Source organism: Saimiri boliviensis, chromosome 11 (assembly GCF_048565385.1).
Source record: "Saimiri boliviensis isolate mSaiBol1 chromosome 11, mSaiBol1.pri, whole genome shotgun sequence".
Lineage (NCBI taxonomy): Eukaryota > Metazoa > Chordata > Mammalia > Primates > Cebidae > Saimiri > Saimiri boliviensis.
In genome coordinates this window covers 74,970,379-74,995,921 of record NC_133459.1, presented here as the reverse complement: position 1 = coordinate 74,995,921, position 25,543 = coordinate 74,970,379, and the positions used below count along the sequence as shown (strand labels likewise).

Genomic DNA, 25,543 nt, shown 5'->3' with positions numbered 1-25,543 from the left:
TTGAATTAAATATGAGTTTCACTTTTTACTTGTTTATTTAGTCATCTTAATATATAGCCCCCAAATTTTCCTTCCTTCTTGGCCAACAAGAAGTCTATTAAAACGATTAGCATTTTGCTGTCTTGCAGGAAAAATGTAAATCAGTTTATACACACACAAATGTGTATACATGTAATTCATACACTCATGTTCTAGGGAATAGTTGAACAAGAAAACTGGATAGATTTTCTACTTTTTAAATGTAGATATGCATAATATATGACTCAGCTGTTGGCTTTAAATCAGTGTTTTACTCTCTACAACTTTAAATATGCCTTCAAAGAATCCTAGAGGGATAGAAATTCTAGATTGGGAAATCTATTTTAAAGTGTTATGAAGTTTTTACGGGTTGAAGATACCACTAACAAAATCTAAGAAACAAAGTGCATTCAAAAATTAATTATATGTAATTTTGGGAAAATAAACATGGAACTTTTTTTTTCCAACCTTTATTTTAAATGCAGGGGATACATGTGCAGGTTTGTTACAAAGGTATATTGTGTGATGCTGATGTTTGGGGTATGGTTGAGCCTGTGATCCAAGTAGTGAACATGGATCTATTTTATTTCACAGTTAATCTATAGTTGACTAAGTAGTTGTACAGATTAGCTGCAATAATGTAGCTGAATTTATTTAAAAATTCTTATATTTTGTATCTTCCCACAGAATTGCCTGTGCAGAGAGATTAATAATTTTTATTTTTTAGAGCTGGAGTTTTGCTCTGTCACCCAGGCAGGCGTATAGTGGCCCTATCATAGCTCACTGCAGCCTTGAACTCCTGGGCTCAAGTGATCCTCCTGCCTCAGCCTCCTGAATAGCAGGGACTACAGCTGTGCACCACCATGCCTGGCTAATTTATTTTATTTTTCCAGAGAGGGGGGGTCTTACTATGTTGTTTAGGCTGTTTTTGAACACTTGGCCTCAAGTGATCCTCCTGCCTCAGCCTCCTGAGTAGTTGGAATTACATGCATGAGCCATCATGCCTGGCCAGATTAATAATTTTGCACCTTTTTAGTAGTTTTTAAAGGCAGTACTTCACATAGCATTTAAGTTTTTAAATTTAGAACTTATTTTTCTTCAAGGTAGTTTTACTTTGCTTTTTTTTTTTCTTAAGAGACATACTCTTGCTTTCTTGCCTAGGCTGGAGTGCAGTGGTGAACTTCTGGGCTCAAATGATCCTTCTGCCTCAGCCTCCTGCGTAGTTAGCACTACAGGAGTGTGCTACCATGCCTGGCTACTTTAAACATTTTTTGTGTTTGTGTAGAAGTGGCGTCTTGCTATTTTGCCTAGGCTGATCTTGAACTCCTGCCCACAAGCAATCCTCTTGCCTTGGCCTCACAAAGTACTGAGTGTATAGGCATGAGCCATCATGCTCTGCCTTTGTTAATTTTTAGTACTTTTAAATATAGTAACAAAGTTACTTGGAGGTATATGTTTAAAAGAATATATTTTAATTGAGTTATATAAGTTTTGAGCGTTTTATTTTCAGTTGATGCTGAGTAATATATGGAAAAAGAAGAAGGAACATTTTTGAAAGTAAAAAATAATTTGTCAAGATTTCCCAGGTTTTATTTCATCTGATTTTTCTTTTTTTCCCCTCCAGGTAACTGTGGAGAATTTTTTAAGGGTATTAACTGGGAGGATCCCACCTAGTACTCCTCGGTCAAAACGTCTTCTTTCTGATGATAGAAGCAATATTCTAATTTATATGACAGGTAATCTCATAATTTAGAGATTTTATATTAGAATATATTAAAACTCTTGGAAAAGAAATCCACATGGAAAGAAATTTAAACACATGAAATGATTTTTGGTTAAAATGGTTTCTCATGTAGTTATATTTTCCATGATTTAGAACTATTTGAAATAATATTTGAAAACAGTATAACATTTTGTGTTGTTCCCTATCTCTGTATTTTTTTGCTATTGACTTGGTAAACTTTAGCACCTTTTGCTTGGTATCCTGCTATATAGCATCCTTCAGTTCTGTTCTCCTGTTAATCATCCTGTGAAAGTGTCTAATAAGAATTGCAAATCTTTCCCTCTTCTGCTTAAAACTTTATAATGGTTTTCCACCTCAAATTTTGCTGTACATATGACTATAGATACTTAGGCCTTATTTTAGAATTATTATTCAGTTTTTGTCTGGGCTGGGATTCATGAAATTGCATTGTGGATATACTCAGATATGAGATACAGTAGTCTTTTGATTATACTTTGAGGAATATTAGAGATAATGTGTACCGTGATACAATATACTTATATATATAACACATAATAATATAATGATTTAGCTATATTATTTAATTTCAGTCTTAGTTCTTAATACTTTTCAAAATTCTCTTCCAAGCTTGACTCTTCTGTCCTTCAAACATTTGTTTAGGCTCTTGCATTTGCTTATGACACCTTTTCAATCCACTTTGCCTGCTTGATTATTCCAAATCTTTTTAGTTTTAACTCAGGAGTCACTTCCTTCCATGACGTCCTTCCTAAGTCTAAGATGACTGATGTTTCCAATTACCTGGAACAGTTGTAGTTTACACCTGTTGTCCTGTGTTATTATTAATAGTTTCTGCTTTCTCCTTCAGAATAGGTATGAATAACACAGATTATATTTTTCCTATCCAACGATATTTCTCTTCTCCTTGGCTGGTCTGGACTTTCCTCTGTGCACTCCCGTGTTAATTTTTAGTTTCTTTCATAGCATTTAATTTATTATTACTTTATTGTTTGGGTATCTGTTGCCTTCACTGTATTTTGAATTCCAGGATGTCATTGATTATATATTTCTTGCCTTTTAAAATCACCAGTTGCCTGTCTTATAATAGTATTCAGTAAATATGAATGTTAATCAAAATATCTTCTATTAATTGTTTGGAGGGCATTCCATTCAACTGATGATAAAACAGGTGCAGAATGATTCTTAGGTATCACATGGTAAGATAGTTAATGATGCCTCCTTAGTGGCTTTTCTCTATCATGTTGCATTTATAACTTTCAAGACTCAATTTATAAACTTTATAAATTAACTCAATAGATTTAATGAAGTTAGAAAGAAATTTATTTTACTTTGTCTGAAAATTACAAGGAGTTTTCAAGCTTTTGTGGCAAACAAGGTGAAATGCAATTTTGTAGCTTAGTTTTATTTGATGTACTAAACTAAAGGATTTATTATTATTATTATTATTTTGTTTGCTTCCCGATTCTGTTGGTACTCTTTCAGGATAACTGCAGGCTTGGAACAAATTCCAGTAGTTAAGATAGGATTTGATAAACTATGGCCTGTGAACTGGCTGCCTGTTGTGGAAGTTTTGTTGGAACACAGTTGCATCCATTTGGTTTAGTTTTTATGACTGCTTCCATACTACAACAGCAGAATTCAGTAGTTGTAACAGAAACCATATGGCTCTCAAGCCTAAAATATTTGCTACCTGATTTTTTAGGGAAGAAGGTTGTCAGTGTCTGTAAAAGAATAAAAGCGTTGATAATTATGATTATATGATAATATTTATGGATGCATAGTATACATCAGACAATATTCTCAATCATTGTGTGTATTAACTCATTTCATTCTCGCATCAGCCCATTGACTTAGGTGCTGATATTCTGGGTTGCCATATGTGGTAGTGTGGGTTGTAGTGCACCCAAGCATCTGGTCAGGAGATTAAGTGGGAACTGAAATCTAGTATGTGCTTACATTTACTAAGCAATCTGCCCTACCACAGGGTTATATTCTAATGGGAGGGAGGAGTACTTTTTTCTTCCACAAAGGCATAGTCAACTAACTACTCGTAAGCTCGCAGGGCTGTATGTATCTTGGGGGAGGCTGGGAGAACTATTTTTTTTTTTTCCCTACTTTCATGCCTAATGGAAGGTACCTTTTAAAAATCTCCGCAAGGGAGCTATATAAGTAAGATAATGATAGTGTTGTGGATACATTTCTCACTTTATGGCTGAAGAAACAGGCCTAGAAAGATTAAATTATTTTCCCAAACTAACATGGCATAGCTACCATTTGAATCCAGACAGCCTGCCTCTAGATTGCATACAAATAGCACAATCTTCTGGTCCACTTTTTGTAGTAAAAATGTCAGTTTTTAGTGAGAACTGCACTTTTTAGTAGTAATACCATTCTAAGTATACATTGTAAATAGTACTAGTATACCATGGGACTAGCTAGTGTCTTCAGCTTCTTTCTCATCAAAACTATTTGCCTGGTATTTGCAACATTTTTATGAATGGAAGTTCATTTCTGATAAAGATGGAGCCAGTGGAAGAGCATAAATATACGTTTCTGGAATTGAATGTTAGAAACACTCTAAAAGATATTATATCTGCTATTTTTTATATAGTCTATCATTCTCTTTTTAATTGGCATAGTAGAAAATTTGTTTTCCTAGTATATATTTTAGAGTATAAAATAACAAGTGATGTTAAAATGTTGCAATGAATGAAGTAAATGTATATATCTAGATGTATGCAGTTTGCATTAAAATATAGATTTATTGATCTTTTTTAACTCTTTATACAAGGACATGGTGGAAATGGTTTCTTAAAATTTCAAGATTCTGAAGAAATTACCAACATAGAACTTGCAGATGCTTTTGAACAAATGTGGCAGAAAAGACGGTAATTAGCAAATGGCTTCTTTTCATAAGCTATATTCATACCTAATTTTCACATGGTTAGTAGGTTTCTAGTTTTTATTTTATAAGATTTACTTATTTTGACGATGTCTTTGACCCTTTTAAATTTACATTTGTTATTTTCACTGAACTGGGTTGTTTTTCAAAGAAAAACTCAGTTATTCTATAACATGAAGTAGTTAACCTTTTAAGATTCCCATCTCTTGAACAAATGTATACCTTTAACTTTTCTAAGGTCAAATTTCTGTTGGGAATTCTGCTGAAAACTTTTAGCTAATGAAGTGACTAAGACATGACTTAAACGTCTTATGAAAGTGTTGTAGAAATATTAGTCAGTGTATGATTTACAGCATGATTCTTGTCAAAGATGTTACCACTTTTCTTTCAGCTACAATGAGCTACTGTTTATTATTGATACTTGCCAAGGAGCATCCATGTATGAGCGATTTTATTCTCCTAATATAATGGCTCTAGCTAGTAGCCAAGTGGGAGAAGATTCACTCTCGGTATGTGCATTTTCCCTACTTGTAAACTGTGTCTTTGGAATGTGCAGCTATTTCTGAAACCGATTAAATGCTTTAAATGCTTTATGAATCTATCTGTTCTTTCTTAGACTAACACATTAGAAGGAAATTTTGGTTACATTTAAAACATTTTGTTATAATGATACTGTTAGACAAATACTTTTTTCCCCTTTTCATAGCATCAACCTGATCCTGCAATTGGAGTCCATCTTATGGATAGATACACATTTTATGTCTTGGAATTTTTGGAAGAGATTAACCCAGCTAGCCAAACTAACATGAATGACCTTGTAAGTATTCACTTGATTTGATTATAGCACATAGGTATGCTAACCTTAATGTGAAAAGAAGTGTATTATTCCCTGTACTACTAGAAGGTACTGTTTTATGTGTTGAATTATAGCTTTTTTTTTTTTTTTTTTTTTTTTTTTTTTTTTAAAGATGGGGTTTCACCATGATGGCCAAGCTGGTCTTGAACTCCTGACCTCAGGTGATCCACCCACCTCTGCCTCCCAAAGTGTTAGGATTACAGGTGTGAGCCACTGCGCCCAGCCTGAATTATAGCTTTTAATACTATTTGCTATCTACCTTCTACCTTTATATTAGTCTCTCTCTCTCTCTCTCTCTTTCTCTACAAGAGGCCTGAAGTATGTTACTGTTTTCCTTCATTTACTCATTTTCTTTTCCTTACCAGAAATGTAATTTTTTTAGGTTCACCTTTTGAAATTTTATGTGTTTTTCAGGGACCACCTCAGATTGTATCTCCTTCAGAAAGTCTCCCTGAATTCTTCCATGTGGGAATTTCCTGTTTTTTTTTTTTTTGTTTTTTTTTTGTCGGAGCCTCCATAGACCTTTATTCTCATTTGTAACATTTACCACAGTCTGTCTTTTATTTACCTTACTAATTGAATGTAAGTCTTTCTCACTGAATGGGAAACTCCTGGAAAAGAGAGACCTTTTTCTTACATATTTTTGTGGGCCCTACAATTTATAGTAAAGTCTTTTCACGTGACTTGTTGAATTTAGTTTAGATTTTTTCCTGAGTTTTTTTGTGCTGATTCTTTTTAATTAAATGAACTTTGAGGTTGCTGTTGAAAGTAGGCATAACAAAATGCTTGAAACAACAATTCTAGACTGGATAGTTTATTATGTGTCAATGACTTTCATTATTTTCATTAATTTATAGTCTGTTTATTCTTTCACCAACATTTCTTGAGTGTTTGCTAAGTGCCAAGCACTGGCTGTTCGTAATGAAAGAGGCAGATGCCATTCCTGCCTTCATGGGACTTAGAGTGAAGGGGAGACTGAGTAGACAGGGCTCTGCCCTCTAGCACTTCAGTCTAAAGCTTTGTATTGATCTTTTTAAATCATATATAAATATTTTAGGTAAGTTGTCATTTATTAAAGGGGTTTTACTGTAAGATTCTGAAGCCTACTGCTATAGGTTGTGAACTTGGATAAAACTACTCTATTAGTCCGTCTTCATACTGCTGTGAAGAAATACCTGAGACTGGGTGATTTATAAAGAAAAAGGGGGTTAATGGATTCACAGTTCCACATGGCTGGGGAGACCTCACAATCATGGCAGAAGGTGAAGGAGGAGCAAAGGCACATCTTACATGGAGGCAGGCAAGAGAACATATGCAGGGGAACTGACCTTTATAAAACCATCAGATCTTGTGAGAACTCACTCACTATCATGAGAATAGCATGAGGGTAACTACCCCCATGATTAAATTACATCCCACTTGGTCCCTCCCATGACGTGGGAATTACGGGACCTACAATTCAAGATTATACTTGAGTGAGGACACAGCCAAATTATATCATTCTTTCTCTGGCCCCTCCCAAATCTCATATTCTCACATTTCAAAACCAATCATGCCATCCCAACAGTCCCCTAAAGTCTTAACTCATTTCAGCATGAACTCAAAAGTCCACAGTCCAAAGTCTCTTCTGAGACAAGACAAGTCCATTCTGCCTATGAGCTTGCAAAATCAAAAGCAAGTTAATTACTTCCTAGATACAATGGGGGTACAAGCATTGGGTAAATACACCTGTTCCATTTGGGAGAAATTGGCCAAAAGGAAGGTGCTACAGGCCCCATGCAAGTCAGAAATCTAATAGGGCAGTCATTAAACCTTAAAGTTTGAAAATGATCTCCTTTGACTCCATGTCTCATATCTAGGTCACACTGATGCAAGAGGTGTGCCAATGGCCTTGGGCAGCTCTGCCCCGTGTCTTTGCAGGGTACAGCCTGCCTCCTGGCTGCTTTCACGGGCTAGCATGGAGAATGTGTGGCTTTTCCAGGTACACAGTGCAAGCTGTCAGTGGAGCTACCATTCTAGGGCCTGGAGGACAGTGGCCCTGTTCTTATAGCTCCACTAGGCAGTGCCCTAGTGGGGACTCTGTGTGGGGCCTCCAACCCCACATTTTCCTTTTGCATTGCCCTAGCAGAGGCTCTCCATGAGGGCCCTGCCCCTGCAGCAAACATTTGTGTAGACATCGAGGCATTTCCATACATCCTCTGAAAGCTAGGTGGGGGTTCCCAAACCTCAATTCTTGATTTCTGTGTGCCTGCAGGCTTAACACCACATTTAAGCTCCCAAGGCTTGGTTTTGCATCCCCTGAAGCTATGGGCCAAGATGTACCTTGGCCCATTTTAGCCACAGCTGGAGTGGCTGGGACACAGGACACCAAGTCCCTAGACTGCACAGTGCAGGGAGTCCTGGGCCCAGCCCACAAACTCATTTTTTTCTTCTAGGCTTCAGGGCCTATGATGGGAGGGGCTGCTGTAAAGGTCTCTGACATACCCTGAAGACATTTTCCCCATTTTCTTGGTGATTAACGTTTGGCTCCTTGTCTTTGTCTTCTCATTACTTATGCAAATTTTTATAGCAGGCTTGAATTTTTCCTCAGAAAATGGGTTTTCATTTTTTATTGCATTGTCAGGATGCAAATTTTCTGAACTTTAATGCTCTGGTTCCCTTTTAAATATAAGGTCCAATTGCAAACCATATCTTTGTGAATACATAAACTTGAATGCTTTTAACAGCACCCAAGTCTCCTCTTCAATGCTTTGTTGCTCAGAAATTTCTTCCACCAGATATCCTATATTATCTTTCTCAGTTTCAAAGTTCACGGATCTCTAGGGCAGGTGCAAAATCCTGCCAGTCTCTGCTAAAGCGTAGCAAGAATCGCCTTTGCTCCAATTCCCAGTAGTTCCTCATCTCCATCTGAGACCACCTCAGCCTGGACTTTTTGGTTAAAACCATTCAACAAGTCTCTAGGAAGCTCCAAACTTTTTCACATCTTCATCTTTTCTTCAGAGCCCACCATACTGTTCCAGCCTCTGCCTGCTACCCAGTACCAAAGTCAGTACTGCATTTCTAGGTCTCTCTCTCCCTCCCTCCCTCCCTCCCTCTCTCCCTCTCTCTCTCTCTCTCTGTCTCTCTGTCTCTCTCTTTCTCTCTCTCTCTCTCTCTCTCTCTCTCTCTGGCAGAGGTTGCGGTGAGCTGAGATTGCACCACTGCACTCCAGCCTGGGCAATAAAGTGAAACTCTGTCTCAAAAAAAAAAAAACAAAAAGAGAAACAAAACAACAACAAAAAAGAGGTTTAATGGACTCATAGTTCCACGTGGCTGGGGAGTCCTTACAACCATTGTGGGAGGCATAGGAGGCACTAACTAGGGCACATCTTACATGCCGGCAGGCAAGAGAGCATGTACAGGGGAATTGTTTGTTATACAACCATCAGATCTTGTGAGACTTATTCACTGTCATGAGAACAGCATGGGAAAGATTTACTCCCATGCTTAAGGTACCTCCTACTAAGTCCCTCCCATAACATGTGGGAATTATGGGAGCTGCAATTCAAGATGAGAACTGGGTGGAGACACAGCCAAACCATATCAGCTACTTTCTAACTTCCTTTTGAAGATTATATATTTTAATGCTTATTAAATCTTCATATGAATTTGAATGTTAAAACTTGTGATAATGCAACATTAACTGTAAAAAAAAATTAGTGTCACCTAGTTCCAATTACTTTAATTTAAAAATTTATTGTTATTTTTGGATTATACATTGAATATTTTATGTAAGGCACGATGTGCTGTCTCAAAAGTTTAAATATATGTACCTTGCACACTGAATGTCTAATGGGTATTTAAAGAATACTTCTATTGAAATTATAGAGGAAAGATTGAGGAAACTAATTTTTGTATTGCTCATAACTGCTATTTAGTTTTTAATAAACATTCCTCACTTATCTCATCTTACCCTAACACCTTTATTTTAAAAATTTAATGACGACTATTGTAATCTTAATAGGAATGATTCATTTTTGGCAGTTTTCTAGGGCAGTGACTTAACCTATCTCTAGCTCAATTGTGTAATAATATCTGTTTTCTATTAGAGTATATGTATATAGTAAAATTTGTTGAGTATCAGCTGTATTCACAGTACTGTCTATGTTAATTACTTTAGGAGTAGCAAAATTCAAAGACCTGGTGATTAGCCCCTTAAAAGTTTCTAGTGTCATTGGTAACAATTAAAGAGCATATTTCTAAAGCATTATTTGTTATGTGAAATGTCTGGACCCTCCAGGTAATTTTTTTTCCTATGTGAACATATAACCTATACCTTTATTATACTTTCAGTATTGCACTGTAATTGTTTATATTTATGATGTTCCTCCAGGCTTTGAGTTTCTTGAATAAGAGCTGTAGGGACCTTATTCTTTAGTAGGAGGTGTAGGACTATATTCATCTTACACTCCACAGAGCTTAATTATAGTACCTGGTTTATTTGTAGATGTTCATTGAATATCTGCTAAATGAGTGAAAGGACATGACAACAAATGCATATTTGTATGGCTCCTTTAAATATAGTGAGATTAGTGATAATTTTTTCTTGGAGAAGGTAAGTACAGGTTTTAAGGAAGAGAAGATGTATAGCATACTCTGTGGAAATAGAATACCCACAGACACGCAGAAGAAGTTGGAATAATAGATGATCGTTATCTTTGATAATAGCTTGAAGGAAGGATGGTTTGAAGGAAGAGAAGTATAGCAAACTCTAGGGAAGTATAACAGTGCGGAACATACAGAAGTTGGAATAATGGATGATTCTTATCTTGATAATGGCCTGGCTAGAGTGTGGACATTCTGTAATTGAAGATTATTGAAAATGTAAACTGAGTACTATGAGACCTGTGGGTCATTGTGTTACTTGAGCTAAGGAAATCAGACTGATATGATAAAAGTTCTTAAAGGAGTGACTTCATAATTAGGGGAAGTATGTTTATTTTGGCAGCAAAGAATAAGATAATTTTATTCAGTGTTTCCCAGGCCCATTTGACTATACTATATGTTTTCTTCTGCTGGTACCTAAGAAAGCCTATCAAGTTGCTCATGCAGGAATACCCAAGAAGTCTTCAATATTCTTGGGACTTCAATATCAACTCTGCTTATTTTATTTTATCTGTCATTTTTTTTCTCCAATCTTCTATCTGTTATTCCTGTTTGGCATTTTATTTTTTTTTCCATTTAATTTATATCCTGAGTTCTTCTTTGTGTTTTCTTGTACTGCTTTCCTGAATAGGGATGACAAGGATTGCTGGCAGTGTGGTATTAGGTAAATTACTTAATCTCTTTGAACTTTAGTCTGAAGTGGAGATACAACTTTTGTATACCTCAGCGTTATTGGTAGGCTTAAATGAGAATATCTACAAATTGCTTAGCACAGTTATTGGAACACTGTGCTTTACAAGTTGTATCTGCTCTACTCTTCTCCACCTTTCTGCCTTCACATTGATGATTGCCAGTGCAGACAGTCTTATCTCCACAGGTGGGTAGGTGCTGTATGCCTGGACCCTTCCTGGAAGGCCTGTATTATTTTTCTTCATATTTCTTGAGCTTCAGCCAAACTGAATCATTTGCTTTACACATCTCTGCAACTGCTCTTTTATTAGGAATGCTCTTATTTCCCACCAGTAAGTTCTCATTTTCCTTCAAAAAATAGCTTTAATTTCACTCTTTTTTTTTTTTTTTCCATCCTCAAACTGTAAGAAGTTTATCCTTTTCTGAAGTGGGACTTAGATATCATTTTTTTCTACCTTGTTATGTTTATTCATCTCTAACTAGACTTAAATCCTTGAGGACAGGATCATGTCTTATCAGTCTTTGCATCCTCTATGGAAAGTAACAGTCTGAATTCTATGTAATAAACACTTTTCATGTTTTGCTGAGTGAATGAATGTATGTTTGTCCTTGGTAATTCACTGACCTGGAATATCAGTGATAAGATTAACACAAAAATTATGGTGATGTCTGTTTTATAGTGAAGTTTTCGTTTTTCAGATTGTTTTCTTTGGAGCACGGGAGTATTAGTAGAGGTGGGTTGGGTTTATTTTCATCGAATATACACTAAGAAAGTGCTTCGATATATAAAATGCTACATAGGAGTACAACAGAGAGCAAGAGGATGTGCAGCAGAGAGGCTGTGCTTCAGCTTCCTGAAATCCAGAGCAACTCCACTTAAATGTTTTCTTCATTTAAAAAACATTTACAGTTTGTGTAGTTTTTTTTTTTTACATGCATTTTTAAAGGTAAACTACTTTATTAGAAATAAGTAATGGTCAGTTAATAGCTACTTTCTTGAAATATATAACAGCATATGTTGTTAGCCATGAAACTTTGTTATTTGTGATTGTCTGTTGCTATCTAATAAAAAAAATCCTAATGCCTGTATAGTTTTTTTTTTTTTTTTAATGCCAAGCATTATGATAGGAATGAAACTTTAAGCTCTTTGGAATGCATGGCTTCTTTAGGTTGGGAGAGTTTTAAAAATACACTGTAGTTTACTGTATTATGTCATTGGATTTAATAAATGTTACATGTCTGTGGATGCATGCATTTATCATTATATATTTTTTCAGTTTCAGGTGTGTCCCAAAAGTCTGTGTGTGTCTACTCCTGGACATCGGACTGATCTTTTTCAGAGGGATCCTAAAAATGTACTGATAACTGATTTCTTTGGAAGTGTACGGAAAGTGGAAATTACAACAGAGACTATTAATTTGCAACAGGATTCAGAAATCATGGAAAGCAGGTATGCATCTTAAACAATTATTTGAATAGACTACTAGTCTCACAATTTGTTCATTTTGTGTAACTATATTAAGAGGCAAAAGTTGGTGTTTATAGGTAAAATTGCATATTTATATCCAGTCTTCACTATATGCTTTTCAGATTTATAGGCAAAAACTACAAATATTCATGGAAACTAAGATCATCGTTAGGATTATGTTGGAGCTCCAAAATACAATCTTGGTAGTAGTTCAATTTGAGACTTGCCTAAAAGCCCTAAAACTTTCCCCATAACTGGTTATCCCAGAGCCATCATTTTCTGTTAGGCCTCCTGGTAATTCATCAGGGAAAGGAACGAGAAGTGTAAGCCAGGTACCGCCTTGGAGAGTGAATTGTGTGTGAGTGAGTGCAGACATTTGTAAGAGAGAGGAAGTTGAGAGACAATAGTTCACTTTGGGTAAGTGGATTTTAGAAATACTTATAATCTGTTTTATTTTCTCTGTAATCATTTTTAAAGGTAAACTACTTTATTAGAAATAAATAATGGGTCAATTAATAGCTACTTTCTTGAAATATATAATAGCATATGTTGTTAGCCATGAAGCTCTGTTATTTGTGATTGTCTGTGGCTATTAGAAACTCACACTACAGGGAACTTTTTGGGATTACAAAATGGCACTATATACAATTTTTGTTTTTTGAGACAGAGTCTTACTCTTTCGCCCAGACTGGAGTGCGGTGGCACAATCTCTGCTCACTGCAACCTCCGCCTCCCAGATTCAAAGGATTCTCCTGCCTCAGCCTCCCGAGTAGCTGAGACTACAGGTGCATGCATCATGCATGGCTAATTCTTTATAATTTTAGTAGAGACAGGGTTTCACCATGTTAGTCAGTTTTGAAAATTTCAAAGACTTGTAATTGAGCTTGTGAATTGTTGTAGGAATAAATTCAAACACTGGCACAAGATGCCTCTCTTTCATTCTAGTTATAACAGTTTCTTATTTTTTATTGATGTATAATATTTGTACATATTTTGGGGTACATGTGATATTTTGATACCTGTGTACAATGTTTAATGATCAAATCAGGGTAACTGGGATATCCATCATCTCAAACATTTGTCTTTTCTTTGTGTTGGGTTCCTTACTATCATTTTCTAGATATTTAGAAATACACTCTAAATTGTTAACAATGATTTCCCTACTGTACTATCAAATACTAGAACTTATGTCTTTCATCTAACTGTATTTTTATATTCCTTAACCAACTTCTCTTCATTCTCCTCCCAAACATTTTTCCTACCCAGCATCTGGTGATCACCATTCTACTTTCTACCTCGTTGACATCTACTCATTTTGCTCTCACATATGAATGAGAACATGTGATGTTTGTCTCTCTATGCCTTGCATATTTCACTTAACAATAACTTCCAGTTCCATCCATGTTGTTGCAAATAACAAGATTTTATTTTTTTATAGCTGAATAACATTTTATTGTGTATATAAATAATTTTCATTATCCATTCATTTGTTGATGGACACATCTTGATTCCATATCTTGGCTATTGTGAATACTGCTGCAATAAACATGGGAGTACAGAGAATGCTTCAGTAATACTGATTTCCTTTCTTCTGGATATGTTGCTGGATGTGGGATTGCTGGATCATATGGTAGTTTTATTTTTAATTTTTTGAGCAACCTCCATACAGTTTTCTGTAATGACTGTACTATTTTGCATTTCCACCAACAGTGTATGAGTGTTCCCTTTCTCCATATTCTTGCCAGCTTTGTTATTTTATGGCCTTTTAAATAAGCTAACTGAGGTGAGATGATACTTTGCAGTTTGGATTTGCATTTCCTCGATGATTAGTGATTTTGAGCATTTTTTCATATATCTGTTTTCTTTTGTGCAATGTCTATTCACATCATTTGCCCATTTTATAATTAGACTATTTGTTTTTTTTTTTCTTTTTGCTATTGTTTCAGATTCCTTATATATTCTGGTTATTAATTGCTTATCAGATGGATAAATTGCAAATATTTTCTCTCATTCTGTACGTTGTCTCTTTGTTTTGAAATTGTTTCCTTTGGTATGCAGTGCTGTGCAGAAGCTTTTTAGCTTGATGTAATTTCATTTATCTATTTTTGCTTTTGTTGCCTATGACTTTAAGGTTTTACCTAAAAAATTTCTGCCCAGAATAGTGTCCTGGAATGTTTCCTCAGTGTTTTCATTTTAGTAGTGCTTATTTGGGTAGTATGGACATTTTAACAATATTATTTCTTGCAATCCATGAGCATGGGATATCTTTCCACTTTTTGTGTCTTCTTCAATTTATTTCATCAGCTTTGTATACTTTTTCCTGTAGAGATCTTTCACTTTGGTAAAATTTATTCCTAGGTATTTTTTTCTTTGGTGGGTATTGTAAGTGATTGCTTTCTTGATGCCTTTTTCAGATTGATCACTGTTGGATAAAAATGCTACTGATTTCCATATGTTGATTTTGTATCCTAAAACTTTCCTGAATTTATCAGTTCTAAGAATTTTTTGTTGGACTTTAGGTTTTTTTAAACATAAGATCATTTCTGCATGCAAAGATAATTTGATTTCTTTCTTTCCAATTTGGACACCCTTTATTCTTTCTCTTGTCTAATAACTCTGGCTCAGACTTCCAGTACTATGTTGGATAGAAGTGATGAGAGTGAACATTTTTATCTTGTTCCAGGTCTTAATGGAAAGTCTTTTATTTGTTCCCCATTAAGTCTGATATTAGCCATGGGTCTTTATCATGTTAAGATATGTTCTTTCTAATCTAGTTTGTTGAGAGTTTTTATCATGAAGGGATGCTGAATTCTACTGAATGCTTTTTCAGCATCTATTGAAATGATCATATGGATTTTGTCCTTGATTCTGTTGATCATGCATCATATTTATTGATTTGCATATTGAACCATTATTGTATATCTGGATAAATCCCACTTGATCATGATGAAATAGTCTTTTTTTAGTATGCTCTGGAATTCACTTTGTTAGTATTTTGTGGAGGATTTCATCAGAGATACTGGCCTCTAGTTTTTTTTTTTATGTGTGTGTGTGGTGTCTTTGTCTACTTGGTATTAGTTTTTTAAATGTTTGGCAGAATTCAGTAATTAATCCATCAGGTCCTGAGCTTCTCTTTGATGGGAGATTTTTTACTTTTTTAAATACGTTAAATCCTGTGGTACATGTGCAGATCTTGCAGGATTGTTAGATAGGTATACACATGCCATGGTGGTTTGCTGCCTGCATCCCCTGCCCACCCTGTCACCTACCTACATTAGGTATTTCTCCTAATGTTACCTCTCCTCAACCTCCCCATCCCCTGCTGTTTTGATCTTATTACTCATTATTGGTCTGTTTAGATTTTCTATTTTTTTCTGGTTCAATGTTGGTAGGTTGTATGTGTCCAGGATCTTATCTGTTTCTTCTAGTTTTTCCAGTTTTTTGGGAGGCATGTTCTTATTCACCATATTGTCTAATGACCTTTTGTATTTCTGTGGTATCAACTGAAATGTTTTCTATTTTTTTTTTAGTCTCTGATTTTATTTATTTAGGCTCTTAATCTTTTTCTTAGTCTAACCACGGGTTTGTCAATTTTATATTTTCAAAAAACCAACAGTTTGCTTTGTTGATTTTTTTGTATATTTTTTTTAGTCTCAATTTAATTCCCCCCGCCTTTTCTTTTTTTTTGAGATGGGGTCTTGCTCTGTTGCTCAGGCTAGTCTGAAACTCCTGGGCTCAGGTGATCCTTTTGTCTCAGCCTTCCACATAACTGGAACCTACAGACATGTACCTCCACACCTGGCTAATTTGTTTTTATTTTTGTAGAGATGGGCTGTCCATATGTTGCCTAGGCTGGTCTCCTGGGCTCAAATGATTCTCCCACCTTGACCTCCCAAAGTTGCTGGGATTACAGGTGTAAGCCACTGCACCCAGTCTGATCCTTATTATTTATTTTCTTCTACTAATTTTGGGTTTGATTTGCTCTTGGTTTTTGAGTTCTTTAAGAGACATAGGTTGTTTATTTGAAATAGTTCTCTTTTTGATGTAGGCATTTATTGCTATAAACTTCCCTTTTAATGCTACTTTTGCTGTATCCCATATTCTGATACGTTGTGTTTGTATTTCATTTGTTTCAAAAAATTTTTAAATTTTCTTCTTAATTTCTCTGTTGACCCATTTGTTATTCAGGAGCATGTTATTTAATTTCTATGTATTTGTACAGTTTTCCAAAGGTCCTGTTATTGATTTTTAGGTTTTTTTTTAATAGTTAGAAAAGATACTTGAAATGATTTCAGCTTTTTTGAATTTGTTGAGACTTATTTTGGGACCTAACATTTGGTCTATCCTGATCATGTTTAATGTGCTGATGAGGAAAATGTATAATCTGCAGCAGTTGACTGAAATGTTCTGTCAATGTCTATTAGGTCCATTTGGTCTAGAGTATAGTTTAACTCCAATACCTCTTGGTAGATTTTCTGCTTGGATGATCTGTCTGTTGTTGAAAGTGGGGTGTTGAAGTCCTCTACTATTCTTGTAATTATAATTTACCTCTTCATTTAGATCTAATCATATTTATTTTATGTTTGGGTAACACCATAATCGGTACATACATTTTTACTATTATTATACTCTCTTGCTAAATTGACTCTTTTATCATTATATAATGATCTTCTTTGCCTCTTTTTATAGTTTTTGACTTCAAGTCTGTTTTATCTGATATATGCATTGCTACTCATGCTCTTTTTGGTTTTGATTCACATAAAATATCATTTTCGATGTCCTCATTTTTTTTGTCTGTATCTTTTGTAGGCGAAGTGAGTTTTTTGTAGGTAGCATATAGGTGGGTCTTGTTTTCTAATCCTGTTAGTCATGTCTTTTCATTATGATGTCTTTAAATCATAATGAAAAGACATGACTAACTGGGGAATTTAGTCAATTTACATTCAGTATTATTATTGATAGGTAAGGGCTTACTGTGGCCATTTTAATATTTGTTTTCTAGCTGTTTTATGACTCCTCTCTTCCTTTCTTGTTTTCTATTTTCCTTTATGGTTACACAATTTTCCCTGGTAGTATGTATTCATCATTGCCTTTTGTTTTTACTGTATCTATTATAGGTTTTTGCTTTGTGGTTACCATTAGGTTCATAAAAAACATCCTAATAAGTTATTTAAAAGTGATACTAATGTAATGTCAATCACCAAAAAAGAGAAAAGAAGCAAACAAACAAACTGAAATCTGTACACATTAACTATCTCTTTTCCCTGACATTTTGAAATTTGGATGTCACGATTTGCATTTTTTTATATTGCTTATCTTGACCAATGGTTTTGTTATATGTTCTAGGCGAATGAAATTTTGGCTCTTAAATTATCTGTATGTATTAGCTCAATAGAAAAAAATTGTCAGTCCTGCAGGTTATTTAATCAAGGAGAAAATTAACTGCCAGCCAGATACCAAGCACTGTTGACTTAGAGCACCCTCTAGTGTTTATAAATATGTAAATAACTTATTTACAATGTTGCTATTTACCGGATGGCTTCATAATTACTAGTGTACTTTATTCAATTAATTTATGAGAATCAGGCTCCCAGTGGTTCAGGAAGTTTTACCTAGATGCTACAAATATTATCTAATTATGTGTAGGTGCTATTTGCATGCAAATATGAATGGCAATCTGAAGTTTATTTAGAGTTAAGTGTATAATGAGAGAACAGATAACATAAAAACTATTTTATTAAAGAAGTTGTAGGCTGGAGTATGTATGCATTTTTTGACATCTTAGGTTAAATTATCCGTACAGTGTTATTAAACTTTACAATAAAAATGCTTTCTACACATATTAGGGAAACAATGGAGTCTGTTGGTTCCGGTTATTCATATTTTATATTTTGTGTAGTACACTACTAAAATCAGATATGATGGAGAGCTTCAGTACGTAAAACTGATTGGGAGTACTTGTATGAAATACGAATTGTTTTTATGCCTTCTGAAACTTAGATATGTTAAGTAAGATAAAGTTATATAGTTAGTAAAAACACTTTGTTTCTGCATGTATATAATTGTGTTGTAATTTATTTGCAAGAGCAGATGAGGTAAAATAAGGACTGATTGTAATAAGGTTTGCTTAGATAACTTGATTTTAAACAGCTTCCTCATAGTATACATAGGCTGGCTTTGGATAAGTATATGCAGACAGATAAATGGTCTTCCTCTTCAAAGAGTTGGGTTTTTTAGAATTGGGGGGTAATTCTGTGTCAGCAAATCTTTTACTCGGGTTACCAGTTTTGTCTTTTCTGTATTAGGAAGATATCCTCCAGGTTGTGTCTGTAAAAATATTGTACATTTAATGTTACCAAATTTGTAGAAGTCTAAATTCTATAGAATTACCTAAGGAAAAACATAATCTAGGACATTATGAACTCTAAATACTCAGCTTTTATCTTAGTGGGTTAGAAGAAACTTAACCTAGGCTGAATTTCTCCCCCCTCCACTCCCCTCCTTTTCCTCCCCCTCCCCTCCCTTCCCCTCCTGATATGGTTTGGTTTTGTGTCCCCACCCAAATCTCATCTTGAATTGTACTTCCATAATTCCCATGTGTGTGGGAGGGACCTGGTGGGAGATAATTGAATCATGGGGGCAGTTTCCCCCATACTGTTCTTGTGGTAGTGAATAAGTCTCACAAGATCTGATGGTTTTATCAGGGGTTTCTGCTTTCGCTCCCCCCCTCATTCTCTCTTGCTGCCACCATGTAAAAAGTGCCTTTAACCTTCTGCCATGATTGTGAGGCCTCCCCAGCTATGTGGAAAGGTGAGTCCATTAAACCTACTTTTCTTCCCAGTCTTGGGTATATCTTTATCAGTAGTGTGAAAACGGGCTAATACACCTCCCATCCCTTCCTCTCCGTCTCTCCCTTCTTTCCCTCCCTTCCCTCACAGGATCTTTCTCTCTTGCCTAGGCACAGTCATAGCTCACTGTACCCTTGAACTTTCAGGCTTAGGTGATCTTCCCACCTCAGGCTCCCAAGTAGCTGGGACTACAAGCTCATGCTGCTATGCCTGGCTAATTTTTCTTTTACATTTTTTTTTTTTTTTTTTTAAAGAGACAGAGTCTTGCTCTGTCACCTGGGCTGGAGTGCAGTGGTGCGATCTCAGCTCACTGCAACCTCTACTTCCTGGGTTCTAGCAATTCTCCTGCCTCAGCTTCCCGAGTACTGGGACTACAAGTGCATGCTGACATGCCCAGCTAAATTTTTGTATATTAGTAGAGATGAGGTTTTACTTTGTTGCCAAGGCTGCTCTCGAACTCCTGAGCTGAGGCAGTCCACCCACCTCTGCCTCCCAAAATGCTAGGATTACAGACGTGAGCCACTGCGCCTGGCCTATTTTACATTTTTTGTAAAGACAGGTTCTTGCTATGTTACCCAGGCTGATCTAAAACTCCTGGGCTCAAGCAGTCCCCTGTTTGGGTTTCCCAAAGCACTGGGATTACTGGTATGAGCTATGGTGCCAAGCCTCATTTTCTTAGTGATGTCTTTTGAAGGGTAGAAATTTTAATGTTGGTGAAGTTCACTTATTTTTTTTCTTTAAGTACCTATGATGCAAGCCGTCTTTGCCTAACTGAAGGTCATTAAGATTTTCTTGTTTTCTTCTAGAAGTTTTATAGTTTTAGCTTTTATGTGTAGGTCTGTGATCCGTTTTGAATTAGTTTTTGAGTATGCTGTGAAGGTTTTTTTTTTTCCCATATGACATCCAATTATTACAGTAACATATGTTGAAAAAATTACAGATGGTCCTCTACTTACTTACAGTGGTTCTAGTTATCATTTTGTCTTCACAGTGGGTTTATCACAGTATTAAATTCATGTTCAATTTACAGTATTTTTTATTTACAATGAGTTTTTTGGGATATAACTCAATCATAAGTTAAGCAGCATCTGTATTTATTCCTCATTGAATTATGTTGAGCCCTTTATCAAAAAACCATGTTTTGGGGGTCTATTTCTGAACTTTATTTTGTTGCATTAAAATATTTCCATCTTTATACCAGTATTAAACTCTCTTGATTATCGTAGTTTTATAGAAACTTCTGAAATTATGTGTGTGCATCCTCCAAAAATTTTTTTTTCATTTTAAATGTTGTTTTCAGTATTCTAGGTTCTTCGCATTTTCATATAAGTTTATGAATCAGCTTGTAGGTTTCTTAAAGTAAAAAAAGGCAAAGAATAAAAGCCTCCTGGGAGTTTGATTGGGATTGAATTAATTTTACATTGGACTGTATCAAAACTTAACAATATTGAGTTGCCACAATCCATGAGCGTATCTCTACAGTTATTGGGAGCTCATATAATTTCTTTCTATATTGTTTTATTGTAGATGTTTCCTTCACATTTTATTAAATTTATTCCTAAAGATTTTTTTATGTTTTTTTTTTTTAAATTACATTTGTTTGTTGTTCAAATACAGAAGTATTACAATCGATTTTTATATTGATTATTTTTCTGAGATCTTACTGATTTGGGGTCAACCCAATTTCAGTCAAAATCCCAGCAGGCTTTTTGATTTTTAATTTTTTGGTAGAGATTGACAAGCTGATTCCAAAATTTATATGGAAATGTAAAGGATCTACTATAGTATGTATTATATTTTTGAACATATGGATTCTAGTCTATTTATAATATTTACTAGAAAATTTAATCGAAAGTTAAATTTACATATTTAGTAGTAACATCTGTTTGAGATTTGAGTAAAATTGTGAAGAAATGAAACTATGATCACATGATCCACTTCAAATTGCTCATAGTAAATTGATATGATTATAAAATTTTATGAGCCAAAAATTCACCAAAATGGCTCAAGTAACAGTGATAGGATTTTTCCTTTACTTTTCTACATGTTACTACTATGTTTTTCAAAGTGATTAATTTACTCATCAGTATAATTCTGTGTTATCTTAGAATTTTATTTTGTCATTTATATTGTTAAATTTTCAGCTGTTACTTTAGTTACTCAAAACCTCATTAAAATGAAATTTCAGAAATGTATTTGATTTATAAAGGCACTAAAACAAAATTAAAATATTCATTTTATCATTTTGCATACATATAAAGTTCTTATTGTTATAGTTTCAAAATGTGTTGATCATATCATTCGTAGTTTTTTGTTTTTGTTTTTTAGCAGTTTATTTCACTGTCATATCTGTAATTAACAAAAAACATCAATTGAGTTGCTTTATGATTTTTAAGAAATCAGTATATATAAATACTATAGCATAAAATAGTACCATATCCCTTTGTATTAATAAAACATCTCTAAATATAAATTGGCAAATATGTTTACTAGGAGTAGTAATTTCCAGCTAATGTTTATTAATATTTTTAAATATGTCAAAGCAAAGTTAATTTTAATTTAGACACTAAATGCATAGCACCTAAAATTTTAATTGTATAAAATCTACAAATCATATGATATTTATAAAATATTTAGAGGCAAATCCATTTGGAGTTTTAGGGAATAAAATTCTATATTATATGGAAAAATTATGGGACCTTTAAGTTTCCTTTTAGTTTTTTTATTTATGTCTCTTTGGCTTGTGACTCTTCACACTAATTGTAATGTTACTGTTTCACTCCACTAAATTAAATCTCACCATTCTAAATGAGTTAGCATACTTATTGTCTACTATCTGACATTATAGGTGATATTGCAATATAATAATAAAAAACAAAGGCATTGGAATAAATGAGCTCCTAAATTCAGATCCTCTGCCGTTTACTAGCTGTGAACCTTGGGTAAACTACTTGACTTCTTCTGTTGTCAGTTTCTGCATCTGTAAAATGAGAATAATAAATCTACCTCATACAGTTATTAAAGTAATTTTTATTTTGCTTAGAAAGCACTTAATTCTATGCCTCAAATATAGTAAAGCACTCAGTAAATGTTAAGTATTATTTAGGGAACTTATTACACACACTGATAAAAATTAATTGCTGCTAGAATTCTATTTGTACTACATTTTAACCATTCAGTTGGCTATCAGTTCTGCTTTCAGTAATATAAACTAGTTATTTCATATCTGGAGGATTCTCATTTATAAAAATACTATGCGGAATTGGGAAATTGTGTTTTACCAGAAGATGGCAGTAGTATCATATATTTGTACATAGAGAACTGTCTAATTTTTTTAAATGCTGAAGATCAAGGTAGCTTATGCCTTCAAGTAAATTATGATATTTATTTAAAAATAATTTTGATATTTAATTGTCAGTTTATAAAGGATGGTAAAGATTTCTCTCTATATGTAAATTGTTTTGCTTTAAAAAACCTAACAGTATGGAATTTTATCTAAAATAGGTGAATGTATCAGATACTCTGGCATATTTTTAGATATTAGTTTCCATATTATTAAATACTTGACCAAGAAATTGAAGAGTCAAAAAAACTTAAGGAGTGTGTGTGTGTGAGGATTATTTATTATCAATTAGTAATAAGGCAATCTTTATTTCTAGCTTATCAGTGGGGAAAGTGGATTCCATTTTAAAATTGAGTATATAATAACACTTCAGGATTGTAGTTGTTAGGTAAAACGAGGAAAAAGACATTTACATTAATAATATAAATTTGTAATCTCATTTCAGAAATGTCCATTTTTTTTGAAATAATGTTGTGTCTTGCTATCCAGTTTTCAAATATTCTGCAAGTGAAGTATGGCCAAATTGTTCCCTCCTAGTGCTAGAAGAAACTTTTAAGGCAACATGATCTAGTAGAATGAGCACAAAGATGAATGGACTTGCATTCAAATTTTACTTGTTTTTTTTGGGTACTCGATATGGTTTGGCTCTGTGTCCCTACTCAAATTTCATCTGGAATTGTAATCCCCAAGGGTTGAGGGAAGGAGGGAGGTGATTGGGTCATGGGACTGGTTTCTCCCATGCTGTCCTTGTGAGAGTGAGTTCTCATAAGTTCTCTGATGGTTTTATAAGCTACTGGCATTTCCTCTGCTTGCACTTCTCTTTCCTGCCACTGTGTGAAGAAGGTCCTTGCTTCTCCTTCGCCTTCTGCCATGATTGTAAGTTTCGTAAGGCCTCAGCCATGTGAAAGTGTGAGTCAATTAAAACTCTTTCCTTTATAAATTACCCAGCTTGGGTAATTTTATAGTAGTGTGAAAATGGACTAATACAGTACCTTATTTAATCTAAGACTCAGATACTTTATCTGTCATAGGGTGATCTACTCTCTACCTTTAGAGTTATTTTGAAGGTTGAAGGTAGTGTATATAAAATGAACATACTTTGTTAATGTCTTTAAAAGTGTGCCATCCAAAACTCATCACAGTCACATTGATGTCTTTCCTCCAGTGTAAAAGATACAATGAGCAATACAATACCAAGTGCAAGAGATACAGTGAGCAATACAATACTATCTTTATGTGGTGTATGATAGTTCTATTTTTGTAGCTTGATCTGTATTTTTATCAGCCATGCCATCTATGGCCCATTCTGACAGGAATTATTGTTAGCCTGGCTTTCCCATACTTACCTGTGTAGCTGACTTTAAAAAAAACAAGCAAAACAAAACTCAATTTCAGGATTTATACTTCTTTCTTTGTTTTTGTCTTACCAGTATTAATTCAATATTATGGCCTATTAGTCTTTTTCAATACTCATTCTGACATTGCAGTTTTAGTGTTGAACTATCTATGGCTTTTACTGTGGAGGGAAAAATGGACCTGGTAAATGATACGGATCTGAGGTCTTTGTTGATGATATCCTTTATATTGGATACCAATTTTGGGTCACAGCTATTAACTTCATTAGAAAACTGATTTCTCAGGGCTAAAATTTCGTGATAAAAATTTTTTGAATAATGCCAAAGTGGACCTAAAAAGTCAAAGTAAGGTTATTTGTGTGAGCTTTTATTACATTAGTATAATAAATATTTTTTAAAGTATGTTTTTCTACATATGTTATGGATAAATTATCATGTAATTAAAAATTTTATTTTAAAATTATTTTTCTCATAAAAATAAAGGAAAATCAGGAAACTTAAAAAATTATGTTTCATTTTGGCCATGTCTTGTTAGTATAAATAGTAATTTTTTATATGACAAAGGGAAACATTTTGTTTCTTCATTGAACAAAAATTTATTGACAATTTTCTTTTGTGCTATAGGTGACATTAATCAACCAACATTGACTAGCTGTATTACACTTCATCTTTCTCTGCTTTAAGTGCATTTATGATATACAAAGTTCTTGTTATACTCAGAAAGATTTCCACACTTGGTACTTTCTTTAATTTGATGAAATTGTGACATTATTCTGATAGCACTAAGGGAAGCATGCAGCTCATATTGTATGGCAGGCATCCCCAAACTACGGCCCACGGGCCGCATGCGGCCCCCTGAGGCCATTTATCTGGTCCCCCACCGCACTTCAGGAAGGGGCACCTCTTTCATTGGTGGTCAGTGAGAGGAGCACAGTATGTGGCGGCCCTCCAGCAGTCTGAGGGACAGTGAACTGGCCCCCTGTGTAAAAAGTTTGGGGATGCCTGTTGTATGGAATGCCTTTTCTAATTCCTTCTTTTTAACTTCAGTATTAAGAGCCATTCTCTGTTCTTTATCTAATGGCATCAGCTTCTAATATTAATATATTTTAGTATGATTTCCCAAGAAGTATAGAGCAGACAAAATAATGAAATACAAGAGTTCTTAGGATATGATCTCAAAATACCTGACTGACTATGGCACATGATAACTAAGTGTGCTGGCTGAGAATTATATTGTACTACACTGTGAGTAGTAATGGACTTAATTTGCTTGGCCCGAACTATATTGCCAGCCAGAGATTCAGAGATACTTGGTAAGCAGTTTAAATTTGGTTATATTAAAATTAACATATCTTATTTTTATAGTTTATTTCTTTATATCAGAGATGTGTATATTTAGAACATGTATATTGAGAGATGGAGCCAAGAAGATAGTATTTTAGATTTCTCTTAGGTGATTTAAAGATTGCATGCTTTATAGCAATTTTTGGTACTTTTCCTTTAAGGTACTGAAACAGGTGGTAATGAACTATACAGTGCGACATAAAGTTGTAACTGCTGTACTTGCTTTGCATAAGCAAGATATTTAAAAGCTTATATCTAACTAAAGGGAAAGCTCTAACTTATGCTTTAAAAAATAAGTGATGTTCCAAACAGA

The 25,543-nt window shown here is 34.4% G+C and overlaps 1 protein-coding gene across 2 annotated transcripts in view; it reads left to right on the top strand.

The window, feature by feature from the left end:
- Positions 1 to 25,543, top strand: part of PIGK (phosphatidylinositol glycan anchor biosynthesis class K) — a 113,195-nt gene that overhangs the window by 40,644 nt on the left and 47,008 nt on the right. For both annotated transcript variants that reach the window (XM_003921396.3, XM_074381028.1), the window contains exons 5-9: positions 1,643 to 1,754; positions 4,572 to 4,668; positions 5,074 to 5,191; positions 5,389 to 5,499; positions 12,150 to 12,322. In XM_003921396.3, the coding sequence (XP_003921445.1) occupies positions 1,643 to 1,754; positions 4,572 to 4,668; positions 5,074 to 5,191; positions 5,389 to 5,499; positions 12,150 to 12,322 (611 nt within the window). The remainder of the gene's footprint in view (positions 1 to 1,642; positions 1,755 to 4,571; positions 4,669 to 5,073; positions 5,192 to 5,388; positions 5,500 to 12,149; positions 12,323 to 25,543) is intronic.